At 54.6% G+C, this 11,665-nt stretch overlaps 3 protein-coding genes across 4 annotated transcripts in view; 2 read left to right on the top strand and 1 right to left on the bottom strand.

The window, feature by feature from the left end:
• Positions 1 to 350, bottom strand: part of SRPR (signal recognition particle receptor (docking protein)) — a 6,457-nt gene extending 6,107 nt beyond the window's left edge. The window contains exon 1 of the mRNA XM_005870884.2: positions 66 to 350. Coding sequence (XP_005870946.1) covers positions 66 to 182 — 117 coding nt within the window. The 5' untranslated portion in view covers positions 183 to 350. The remainder of the gene's footprint in view (positions 1 to 65) is intronic.
• Positions 351 to 507: 157 nt separating this feature from the next.
• FOXRED1 (FAD-dependent oxidoreductase domain containing 1) lies at positions 508 to 9,014 on the top strand. Of its 2 annotated transcripts, XM_014543410.1 has the most exons (11): positions 508 to 654; positions 2,950 to 3,170; positions 4,050 to 4,160; positions 4,411 to 4,529; positions 5,542 to 5,636; positions 5,915 to 6,016; positions 6,606 to 6,682; positions 6,846 to 7,006; positions 7,586 to 7,715; positions 8,029 to 8,133; positions 8,326 to 9,014. In XM_014543410.1, exons 1-11 carry the CDS (start codon positions 570 to 572, stop codon positions 8,578 to 8,580), a joined length of 1,461 nt encoding a protein of 486 aa, XP_014398896.1. In that variant the 5' UTR covers positions 508 to 569; the 3' UTR covers positions 8,581 to 9,014. The 2 variants fall into 2 exon arrangements, with proteins under 2 accessions (XP_014398896.1, XP_014398897.1); XM_014543411.1 differs by lacking the exon at positions 5,915 to 6,016.
• Positions 9,015 to 10,280: 1,266 nt separating this feature from the next.
• Positions 10,281 to 11,665, top strand: part of TIRAP (toll-interleukin 1 receptor (TIR) domain containing adaptor protein) — a 14,746-nt gene continuing 13,361 nt past the window's right edge. The window contains exon 1 of the mRNA XM_014543398.1: positions 10,281 to 10,403. The gene's annotated coding sequence lies outside the window, so the exon portion shown is untranslated. The remainder of the gene's footprint in view (positions 10,404 to 11,665) is intronic.

Below are 11,665 nucleotides of genomic sequence, written 5' to 3'. Positions count from 1 at the left end.
ATGGGTCGGATCGGGGGGTGGTGGGGGGGGACGAACCCGGAGTCCTGACCCCGCGGGGGCGGTACCTGCAGCAGCACGGAGCGAATCAACGCGTTGACGGGCCCGGTGCAGGAGTCGCTCACGCCCTGGAAGCACCAGAGCACGAGCCCGCCCTTCGAGAAAATGGTGAAGAAGTCGAGCATGGCGGCAGCGGGAAAGGAGCCCGGCCGGCGCCGGGAGCTGAGGCCACGATCGCCCCGACTTCCTGCTGCGCCAAGCGCGGGACACGTCACACCAGCGGCCCCGGAAACCAGCTCGGCCGCACTTCCGCTCAGAGCTTGGGGATCCCCACCCGCCCGCGCTGGACGGCGCGCAGCGATGACGTAGGCAGGCTGGCCCGTGGAGGGGATGGGCGGGGCTCTTGGGAGGTCACGAGGAGACGGGAGGCCTATAGCGCGGGGAGGCGGGGCCCAAGGGGGCCGCTGGCCAATGGGTGAGCTCGTCTGAATGGCCGGCGGCGCGGAGCAATGACGTCTTGGGGGCGGTGCCAGGTTTAAGGGTCGCGCTCAGTGGCCGCGCTCTCAAGGACCATGTTTCGAGGGGCGCTATGGCTCTTGGCAGGTCGAGGCTATGTGGGCCGGGGGCTAAGCACACGCAGTGGAGGCTCGACTCCGGGTAAAGTTGAGGACACCGGAGGGTGTCGTGGTTCCGGGGTACCCCCAGTCTCCGGCTGTGTGACCTTCAGGACTTGGGACCCCGGCTCAGGCTGGGAAGACAGTGGGTCAGCTGTGAGAAGGGGCTAAGCTTGCCCCATGGAGCTTGTGAGGCCAGGACAGGCGTACGGGTCCCCGGGTTGCCCTTCTCGGGTGACAGATCCTAGACCTCAGCTCAACACCAGCATAGACCAGGCTGAGCCACCGGCTGCACGAATGTGCACCAAGTCCTGCGCGCGTGCTGCATGCGGTGCTCAGTGCTGCGGCCCGTGCAAGAGGGAAGAAGAAGAAAGGATTCACTATGTGTCCTGGGGGTGCCTGAAGTGCAGCCGGAGAGGGGAGACTTTCTAGACCAGCGGTTCTCAACCTGTGGGTCGCGACCCCTTTGGGGGTCGAACGACCCTTTCACAGGGGTCGCCTAAGACCATCGGAAAACACATATATAATTACATATTGTTTTTGTGATTCATCACTATGCTTTAATTATGTTCAATATGTAACAATGAAAATACATCCTGCATATCAGATATTTACATGACGATTCATAACAGTAGCAACATTACAGTTATGAAGTAGCAACGAAAATAATTTTATGGTTGGGGGTCACCACAACATGAGGAACTGTATTAAAGGGTCGCGGCATTAGGAAGGTTGAGAACCGCTGTTCTAGACCAAGACTGGGTCGTCTCCAGCTAGTGTCATGGTAGACCTACATGGAGCAGGTGGCTACCGAGAACAGCCCTGAAGGATGGTTACTGGTTCTGGGAAGGTGTGTGTTCCAGATGCTGGAAAACTGGGCACAGGTTAGGAAGAGAGAAGTATTGTTCCCGTGCAAGGAACTAGCCAAAGCCATCTAAATAGTTTGAGTAGTAATAGGGAATGTGTGGGAAGGGAAGCCCAGATCAAAAAAAGATTCTAATGCCGCTGAGCGTTGTATTGGAAACAGTGAGAAGACTTGGAGATTTGTGGGTTAGGTGTTCATGACAAAGGATTCATTTACTCAAGATATTTATTGAGCACTTAGGATGTGCCAGGTACTCTGCTAGGCTGGAGATTGGGTGGTGAAGAAGGTACACATAGCACAGTGTGAAGCTATCACTAATAAACTCAAAGTTGCAAATGTGTTGTGTGCTGCAAAAGAGGTTCACAGGGCTGTGAGATAATGTGGCGGGAGAATTCAACATAGTCTAGGGCAGCGGTCACCAACCTTTTGGACCTCACGGACCACCAGTGGTCCACGGACCACCGGTTGGCGACTGCTGGTCTAGGGGGTCAGAAAAGGCTTCCCTGAGAAGATGTCAACTGAGCTGAGACCTAAGGGGAGCAGAGTTTCAAAACAGAGAGAGCACTTGTGTAGGTTCCCTGTGATGGGAGGAAGTAAGGTGTCATCAAGGAAACGGGCTGGGAGTGCGGGGAGAGGAGAAGGACAAGGCGAGCAGGAGCCAGATTGTGCGTTGTCTCCCTGGGAATGTTTATGGATTCTGGACTTTTATCCTTAGAGCAATGGAAAGCCATTGGAGGGTTTTAAGCAAGAGGGTGTGTGATTACATTAGTGTTCAGACAAGGTCAGTCAGGCTACGATGTAGAAAAGAACTGGGGGAGGGTGACAAGAGGGGAATTAGTGGGAACAGTTAGGAGGCTTTTGCATTAGTCTAGGTGAGAGATGGTGGTGGTTCAGTCTAGGGCAGTGGTAGCAGAGATAGGAAAAAAAAGGACAGATTGGGGAGATGTTTAGGAGGCGGAGTCATCGGAACTTTGTAACATATAGGACATGAGTGTAAGTCTGCTGGTGGTGACGGATATGCAGGGTAAGGTGCCACTCAGAGGTGCCATGCTTCAGTGGTTGCAGCGTGGAATGTGCAGGGATCTCTTGGTCCAGGAGCCTGGGACATCCAAGTGGCGATGATAATGCAGTTGAGTATATGAGCCTCAGGCTCACCAGAAAGATAGGTGTGCACAGGAGACATATATGTGTAAGTCACCTATCCTAGGGAGAGAGTATAGACTGTTAATCTTAGGAGGTGGAATCTTGAGCAGGGCATGATGCATGAAAAGGAAGAGAGGCTGATGGCATGCAGAACCTATAGCAAAGCTGCGGAATACTGCTGGCTGCACGTGGACCTTATGGGAGGGGCTGACAGTGGGGACTGCCAACTCAGTGTCAAGTTAGCCCACCTTTTCCTGTGCCCATCTCCCAACCCCCTACCACCTGCAAAGGAAATGAATGGCTCTCTTTGACCATAACTGCATCCCACAGACTGGACTGAAAAGGTGTCTGAAATTAAGAAGAAGATCCAGTCAGCTCTTCCTGGAGGGCCCTGGGATCCACTGTATGACACCAGCCACCTGCCCCCTGAACACTCGGATGTCGTGATTGTGGGGGGTGGGGTGCTTGGCCTGTCCGTGGCCTATTGGCTGAAGAGGTTGGAGAAGCCCCGAGGTGCCATCAAGGTGCTGGTGGTGGATCGGGACCACACGGTGAGGTCTGGGGTAGGGCAGAGTCATGAGTGGGGCTTGGACTCGGATTTTACTAAGGACTCTCGGGAGTCTGCAGGGCGGGGACTGAGCTTTGGACCTTGTGGAGAATTAGTCCCAGGTTCCTCCTCCTTCCAACTAGGGGCCTTGGCAATAGGTTTTTGCCTTTGAAAGCACATTTCAGTGTTGCATCTTTTGAGATTTCACAGGTCTGGCCAAGAGAGCCTGCATTCAAGTTATAATTAATACAAACAGCTATCTCAGCCCCCTTTTTAGGTTCCATTACGCCTCAGGTTTTACACTTAGCTGTTCCTGTTACCACTGCCAGCCAGCCACGAATCTTTTTTTTTTTTTAATATATTTTTATTGATTTCAGAGAGGAAGGGAGAGAGAAACATCAATGAGAGAGAATCACTGATCAGCTGCCTCCTGCTCACCCCTCACTGGGAGTTGAGCCCGCAACCTGGGCATGTGCCCTTGATTGGAATCGAACCCGGGACCTCTCAGTCCGCAGGCCAGCGCTCTATCCACTGAGCCAACCCAGCCAGGGCCCAACCACGAATCTTGCTACTTTGGCCATATCCCTCTATTTTCCAATTAGAAGATCAAAAGTCCTGTCCTTGGACTTCTGGGCCATTAACATTTTGCCTGTCCCTTTGTTGATGACTGACTCTGTTTGCTGTGCACATCTGCTAATGAGGACTTTTATAACCATTGTCCTCTCTGGGCTGCTGGGTTTATCCATGCAGCTCCTCCTAGATCCTAAACCTGCAAGAAGAACTCCCCTTTAACTCAGGGTTCACGGCTCACAGAACCCATGACAGTCTCTGCTCCTGTGTAGCAGGGTGCTGCTCCACCTCAGCCTTCCTTGTCTTCCCACAGTATTCCCAGGCCTCGACCGGGCTTTCCGTGGGCGGGATCCGCCAGCAGTTCTCGCTGCCTGAGAACATCCAGCTCTCCCTCTTTTCAGTGGACTTTCTACGGAACATCAATGTACGTGCAGTGAGATTTGGGTGTTGGGGTGGTGTCCCCTCCTTTAGCCCAGAGAGAGGAGGGAAAGCAAGAAGCAGGAGCAGTCGGGCAAGTAGGAATCAGAGCCCTGGTTTTCTTCCCAGTGTGGTGCCTAGGGGAGGCTTGTATCTGGGTGAGGGCCCTGAGCCCCGAGGTTGTTAAGTGAGGAGCCAGGAGCGCTCCCCATCCCTTCTCTAAACCAGCTTCTCTGAGGAGCTTTCTTTGCACATAGGAGTACCTGGCGGTAGTCGATGACCCTCCCCTGGACGTCCAGTTCAACCCCTCAGGGTACCTTTTGCTGGCCTCAGAAAAGGGCGCTGCAATCATGGAGAGCAACGTTAAAGTGCAGAGGTGGGTGCCGGGCACGGCCTCGGAGTCGCCTCCCAGCCACGGGCAGGGAGTAAGCCCTAAGCCAAATCCAGGCTGGGACCACGGAGCTGATGAGACAGGTCCCTGCCCCTTGGGAACTCAGTCGGGAAAGGCAGGCACATGCAGAACTTCAAGGCCCTGTGCTAGGGCTGTGATATAGACAAAGTGCTGCTGGTGGGCCCTGCATTGCCAGATAAGAACCACCTAGGACACGCCCCAGACCTGATAAATCAGAGTCTCTAGGGAGGGGCCCAGGAATCTGCAGGCATTTCCTGTAAGAGCCAGATAGTAAGTATTTTAGGCTTTGCAGGCCATACAGTCTCTATTGCAATCACTCAACTTGCAATCGAAGCACAAAAGCAGCGCTAAAAAAAAAAAAAAAGCATGAGTATGGCTCATGTACAGAAATAGCCTGCAGGCCGGATATGGCAGCCCTGCCCTCCGTGATAACCACGGTCAGTCAAGAGCAGGAATGCCAACAGACAGGTCTCCAAGTCTCACACGTGACATCAGGTAATGTCCTAACTGCTTCACAGATAATAACTCATTTGATCATCAGAACATCCCCATTTTACATGTGTCTGGGAGTGAAACCAGGCATTCTGGCTTAGGGGTGTGTTCTTTGGGCACCGTGTTGCAGCCTTTGGGTGCTCAAGGAACAGAATCCCAGAGGAGGTGGCTGTGTTAGTGGGTGTGATTGTCCCAGGAGGTGGGCAGGAGGCTGTCCCAGGTAGAGCGGAGGGAACAGCGACTCACCCTGTTGTGAAAGGACGGCAAGGGATTCAGGCTGTGCAGCCAACGGACACTAGGGTGTAGGAAAGGAAGAAGGGGTCAGATGCTGAAGAGCCGAGGAGGCTTGTCCCCCATCCATTCAGCAAGGACAGAGAAGGGGCATAAATGAGGTCGAATCCCCACTTGTGGAGCTGGGTCCATACTGCTCCCTCTGCACGCTCATCCTCACTAACATACACACAGACACACGTGTTTCTCTCAGGCAGGAAGGAGCCAAAGTGTGTCTGATGTCCCCGGAGCAGCTGCAGAACAAGTTTCCATGGATTAACACGGACGGAGTGGCCTTGGCGTCTTACGGTGAGGCGTGCGCGCAGAGGGCAGAGGGCTGCGGGCACCTCGGGTGGGAAGCCTCAGCACCCTGTAGCCACGTCACTGAGCAGCGCCTCCCTCTGGCCAGCAGCCCCCCCCCCCTGCCCCAGGCCATGCCAGCTCTGTTCTTCCGCAGGATTTGACTCGGTGCGGTCGGTCAGCTTGACTTTCCCCAGCGTACCAGCCCAAAGAAGAGTTGGGGGTGCAGGAAACAAAAGGAGAGGAGGGCTCTCGACCCTCTTCATCCTCCTCTTTTTCCCTCACAGGGTTGGAAGGTGAAGGTTGGTTTGACCCCTGGTGTCTGCTCCAGGGGCTTCGGCGAAAGATCCAGTCCCTGGGGGTCCTTTTCTGCCAGGGAGAGGTGACACGTGAGTCTGCCCCCCTTGCCCACTGCTCATAGCCTTTGCCATCCAGGGCGCAGGCCTAGACCGTGTCTTATCTTCACTCACAAGGGTTGGTGGGGGAAGGGGCTTCTCCCCTGAGGGCTGGTCCTGGGCATCCTGACTCCAGCTGCTGACTAGGCTGCTTCCGCCTCATGATTGGCTAGAACAGTGATGGCGAACCTTTTGAGCTCGGCGTGTCAGCATTTTGAAAAACCCTAACTTAACTCTGGTGCCATGTCACATCTAGAAATTTTTTTATCTTTGCAACCATAGTAAAACAAAGACATATTTTTGATATTTATTTTATATATTTAAATGCCATTTAACAAAGAAAAAAACAAAAAAATGAGTTCGCGTGTCACCTCTGACACGCGTGTCATAGATTCGCCATCACTGGGCTAGAAGGTTTCAGTGCTCTCCTGCCCTGAGTGCGGCCAAGTTCATCCCCGTTACCCTGTTGGCTGCAGGGTCTGGGTTTGCCCAGCCTTCCAGTTCCTTTCCCTAGGACACCGGGACCCCCCTCTCCTTCCTCTCCAAGGCCTTGAGGGCTTCTTTCATTTTCTTTCTCCTGCAGGTTTCATCACGTCATCTAGCCGCATGCAGACCAGCAGTGGGAAAGAGATGACTTTGAAGAGGATCCATGAAGTCCATGTAAGTTCCCAGCCTGCGTAACTTCCTCACCAGCGTGGAGGGAGGGAGGAGAACGGTAACGGCTGTCACTTGGAACTTCTACCCACTTCCAGGAAGAAAGGTTCCTCTCATGGTGGCCAGCGTATGGGCCAGGCCCTGCCTCCCTCCCCCTCTGTGCCTGCAGGTGAAGATGGACCACAGCCTGGAATACCAGCCTGTGGAATGTGCCCTCGTGATCAATGCCGCCGGCGCCTGGTCTGGGCAAGTAGCAGAGCTGGCTGGTATTGGGAAGGGGCCACCTGGCACCCTGGAGGGCACCAAGCTACCTGTGGAGCCGAGGAAAAGGTGACTTCCCCCGGGGCAGCTGAGGAGGTTGGTGAGAGGAGGAGAGAAACAATATAAAAGGTTGTTAAGCCCGGCCGGCGTGGCTCAGTGGTTGAGCATCAACCTATGAACCAGGAGGTCACGGTTCGATTCCTGGTCAGGGCACATGCCTGGGTTTCGGGTTCGATCCCCAGGGTGGGGTGTGCAGGAGGCAGGCCGTCAGTGATTCTCTCATTGATGTTTCCATCTCTTACCCTCTCCCTCCCTCTCTGAAATCAATAAAAATAAATTAAAAAAAAAGAAAAAACGGTTGTTCAGTGGGAGGAGGGAAGAGTTGCTATTCCCGAACCTATGAACCAGGAGGTCACGGTTCGATTCCTGGTCAGGGCACATGCCTGGGTTTCGGGTTCGATCCCCAGGGGGGGGTGTGCAGGAGGCAGGCCGTCAGTGATTCTCTCATTGATGTTTCCATCTCTTACCCTCTCCCTCCCTCTCTGAAATCAATAAAAATAAATTTTAAAAAAAGAGAAAACAGTTGTTCAGTGGGAGGAGGGAAGAGTTGTTATTCCCGCCACTTCCGAACCCACCTGGTTATGGCAGGTACGTGTACTTCTGGCACTGCCCCGAGGGACCAGGCCTGGAGACTCCGTTCATGGCAGACACCAGTGGAGCCTATTTCCGCCGGGAAGGATTAGGCCACAACTACTTGGGTGGCTGCAGCCCCACCGAGGTGAGCTAAATGGGGTCGGGGCTTGGGAGGGGACAGCCCAGTAGTCATGTTTCTCTCTCATCGATGTTTCTAACTCTCTATCCCTCTCCCTTCCTCTCTGTAAAAAATCAATAAAATATATTAAAAAATAGTTATTAAAAAAATAAATAAATAAAGTTTCAGGCTCTGGGGAGGGCCGGTGCTGTTACTGATGTGGCAGCACTTTCAGGTTTCAATTGGGATCTCTCGTCCCCATCCCCCACCCACCTAGGGGGTTGACTAAAGAGGTCAGTGAGCCCTGGCTCTGTTTTTGTATCCCCACCTCTCACCCCAGGAGGAGGAACCGGACCCGGGGAACCTGGAAGTGGACCACGATTTCTTCCAGGACAAAGTGTGGCCCCATTTGGCCCACAGAGTACCAGCTTTTCAGAGCCTGAAGGTAACTGGGAGACATGACATTGGAGCATCTCGGGCCCATCTGTCTACCTCACAATTGCTAAGGGCTCTGTGGGTCTAAGAACCCATGCTGTCAACCCCTTCGGCAGTGGTAGAGGGTGCTGAGGCCTGACCAGGAGCGGGGTGGCTGCCCTGGCGGCCTTCCAGAGAACCCCAACGTCTCGTGCACCTGCAGGTTCGGAGCGCTTGGGCCGGCTATTACGACTACAACACCTTTGACCAGAACGGCGTGGTGGGCCCCCACCCCCTGGTGGTCAACATGTACTTTGCCACAGGCTTCAGTGGCCATGGTCTCCAGCAGGCCCCCGCCGTGGGGCGAGCTGTGGCCGAGATGGTGCTAGAGGGCCAGTTCCAGACCATCAACCTGAGCTCCCTCCTCTTCAGCCGCTTTTACTTGGGAGAGAAGGTCGAAGAGCGCAACATCATCTGAGCCTGTAAGCTCTTCGCTGGCCCCACTTCCCCATCTGTCACCCCTGGTCAAATCCTGGCCCATGTTCACGTCCTCCTCCCCAGCATCATGCCAGGAGCTCCTCCATCCTCCTCTCACTCAGGTGATTCTGTCCCCATGTGGCTGGGCAGGTGGGCAGGCTGCAGGCTCTGAGGTTCTGTGCCTGAGGCCCAGGCTGACAGAATGAGGGAGCAGGACCCTGGGACTGATCCCTGGCCCAGGCTGATGCTGCCCACCAAGGCAATCCAGCTGGACAGCACGCCTCAGTGGTCCTGAGCACCAGGCCCAGGGCTGGCTCCCTCCTGGCACCAACCAGAAGGATCACCGCTGCCCCTCTTCGCAGAGCCCAGGCAGGGAGCATTCCGGTGCAGCTGGCCCGAACTTATTATCAATCAATAAATGCGATGAACTCCTTCCTGTCAGTTTTCTGTCCCTTCCTCTCTTCACCCCATGGCAGGTGCCTTTGAAGTGCCCGCTAGCCTTTGACCACAGGTTGGGAGAAGCACAGCCTCCCTGTCCTCCCAGGAGCGTTCTTTTTTTAAAATCCTCACCCGAGGATATTTTCCCATTGCTGTTTAGAGATAGTGGAAGAGAGAGAAAGACAGAAATGTCAGTGTGAGAGAAACACATCAATTGGTTGCCTCCTGCACACACCCGGACCAGGGCCCTGATGGGGAGGAGCCTGCAATCGAGGTATGTGCCCTTGACCAGAATCAAACCGGAATGCTTCGATTTGCAGGCTGACACTCTAGCCCAGGGGTGGGCAAACTTTTTGACTCGAGGGCCACAATGGGTTCTTAAACTGGACCGGAGGGCCGGAACAAAAGCATGGATGGAGTGTTTGTGTGAACTAATATAAATTCAAAGTAAACATCATTACATAAAAGGGTACGGTCTTTTTTTTTTAGTTTTATTCATTTCAAACGGGCCAGATCCAGCCCGCGGGCCGTAGTTTGCCCAAGGCTGCTCTAGCCACTGGACCAAACCAGCTAGGGCCCCAGGAGCATTCTTAAATCCTCCTTGGCAAGCTAGTGCCTCCTTTTCCCACCTTCCTGCAGGGGTGTGGTTGTAGAGGGAAGGGACATGTTCATTCCTCTGTAGTATTTATTCAGCTCCAACTGTTGGCTGGGTCCAGGGCAGCCGTGGGCAAACTACGGCCCTCGGGCTGGATCCGGCCCGTTTGAAATGAATAAAACTAAAAAAAAAAAAGACCGTACCCTTTTATGTAATGATGTTTACTTTGAATTTATATTAGTTCACACAGACACTCCATCCATGCTTTTGTTCCGGCCCTCCGGTCCAGTTTAAGAACCCATTGTGGCCCTCGAGTCAAAAAGTTTGCCCACCCCTGGTCTAGGGCTACCTATTCGAGAGACACTAGCAGGCAAACCTAAAGGATGAGCAGCTTCACAAAGTGAATGCAGGGGGGAGTGGGGAGGAGAGTGGGAAGAGGGGTGGTTCCAGGCTGATGGAAAACCATATACAGAGGCCTGGGACCAAGAATTAGCAAGATTCCAGGGCTGGCTGGATCATGATTTGTCGTAACAGGATCATGGGGTAAAAGAAGAGGTGCATCTGGGCCCGGGGCTGAGCCGTGCTGCGGAGCTCTGTCATTCTGTGGGCAGGGGACACTGCAGGGTTTTCAATAGGGAAACACATGATCCGATTTTCCTTTTAGAAAAATCATCCTGCCCACCCTGATGTCAAAGCAAGAGGCCAGGTGGAAGGCTGCTATTACAGCCCACACCCCAGGAGCAGCTGTGGTCCATCCACGAAGCTACAGTAGCAACAAGAAATTGGGTCAAGTAAGGCTCCCTTCTCTGCACTGGACAGCTGGGTGGATGTCATGCCTTTCATGGAGATGAGGAAGGCCAGGGAGGAGTTGCAAGGGACAAAAGTTAGGGGCCTGTAGGACACCTGTAGAGATGTCCATTAAGGTTGAATTTATTGTGGCCTCAGATGGTCTGGGCTGAGGTAGAGATGTGGACCCCATGGGAGAAGATGGTATCCGCACAGGACGTGAGAAGCATAGGGGACCAAGGGGTGAGCCACAGAAGAGGCTGCTGAGGAGGTAGCCAGAGGCAGAAGAAAAGCCAGGAGGGTGAGGGGTCCGGCAGAGGAGGGATGGTCAACGGTGTAAATGCACGTGGGGGCTGGATGCAGCCCAAGTAGGTCAGGGGGACCTCGGGGTCTGAGGTGTGGGCTGTGTTCAGAAGGGAGGAGTGAGTGGGAGTAGTGACAGCTAGTACAGTGCCCTCACCCCCAGTGTCCTTTGGAGAGAAGAATGAAGCAAATGATGGCGGTGTGTCTCACGGATCACCGGGGGGAGGGAGGGAGGAGAGGGCAGATGTACTGCCAGTGAGGAACATTAGAAGCGCCTGGGGGTGCGGGGTGAAGAGCCAGGAAGAGGAAGGGCCACCCGAGTTAGGACAAGAAGGAAATTGCCGGGGGCATGGGCCAAGGAGGAACTTGCCAGGGGCATGGGGACAAGGAGGAACTTGCCAGGGGTGTAGGGAAAGGGGCCATCAGGTCAAACCTGACACCCCTGTTAACCCCGGGAGGTAGGGTCCTTAGGTGCCCAGTGGGCACTCGCCCTTCAGGACAGACCCCCCATCTATGGGTCAGAGGAAAAAGGCTCCGCACCACCAGCTACTTCCTTCGAGAGGACAAATGAGCTTATTAAGGTTAGAGAACCCTCCGTCATCCTGCCGGGCTGTGTTCAGGCGGCTGGGGGAGGACTGTGCTCATCACTGGGTCGGTCGGTGTCACTAGTAAACTGTGCGAGGGGTAGGGACTAAGCCTTCCCCTCCGCCCGGCACCGAGCTATGAAGATGCCGGCGCGGTACTTGGCTCGGTGTTCACCTGGGTGCCTCTCGGTTCCCTTTGGAGCCCGAAGACCGTCCTGGCCTCTGGGAATCTTCAGTCTAACGCGAGGGCTGCGCCGTGGGCGCACAAGCTCCGAATGGCACCGGTGCAGCGGGGATTTGGGGAGGGAGGCGGGCAGGGAGGGGGAAGAAGGGCTTCCCTGCATAAGCTACCTAGGTGCCTCTGGCCAGCAGCCGGGCGC

This window comes from Myotis brandtii, unplaced genomic scaffold (assembly GCF_000412655.1).
Source record: "Myotis brandtii unplaced genomic scaffold, ASM41265v1 scaffold325, whole genome shotgun sequence".
Lineage (NCBI taxonomy): Eukaryota > Metazoa > Chordata > Mammalia > Chiroptera > Vespertilionidae > Myotis > Myotis brandtii.
This window is presented reverse-complemented; position numbering and strand designations above follow the sequence as displayed.

Excerpts from the sequence above, each read along its gene's own strand:
- FOXRED1 (XM_014543410.1), top strand. The coding sequence starts at position 570 with ATGTTTCGAGGGGCGCTATGGCTCTTGGCAGGTCGAGGCTATGTGGGC. Across the intron at positions 655-2,949 it reads CAGTGGAGGCTCGACTCCGG|ACTGGACTGAAAAGGTGTCT; the intron begins GTAAAGTTGAGG and ends TGCATCCCACAG. Across the intron at positions 7,007-7,585 it reads CCTGTGGAGCCGAGGAAAAG|GTACGTGTACTTCTGGCACT; the intron begins GTGACTTCCCCC and ends TGGTTATGGCAG.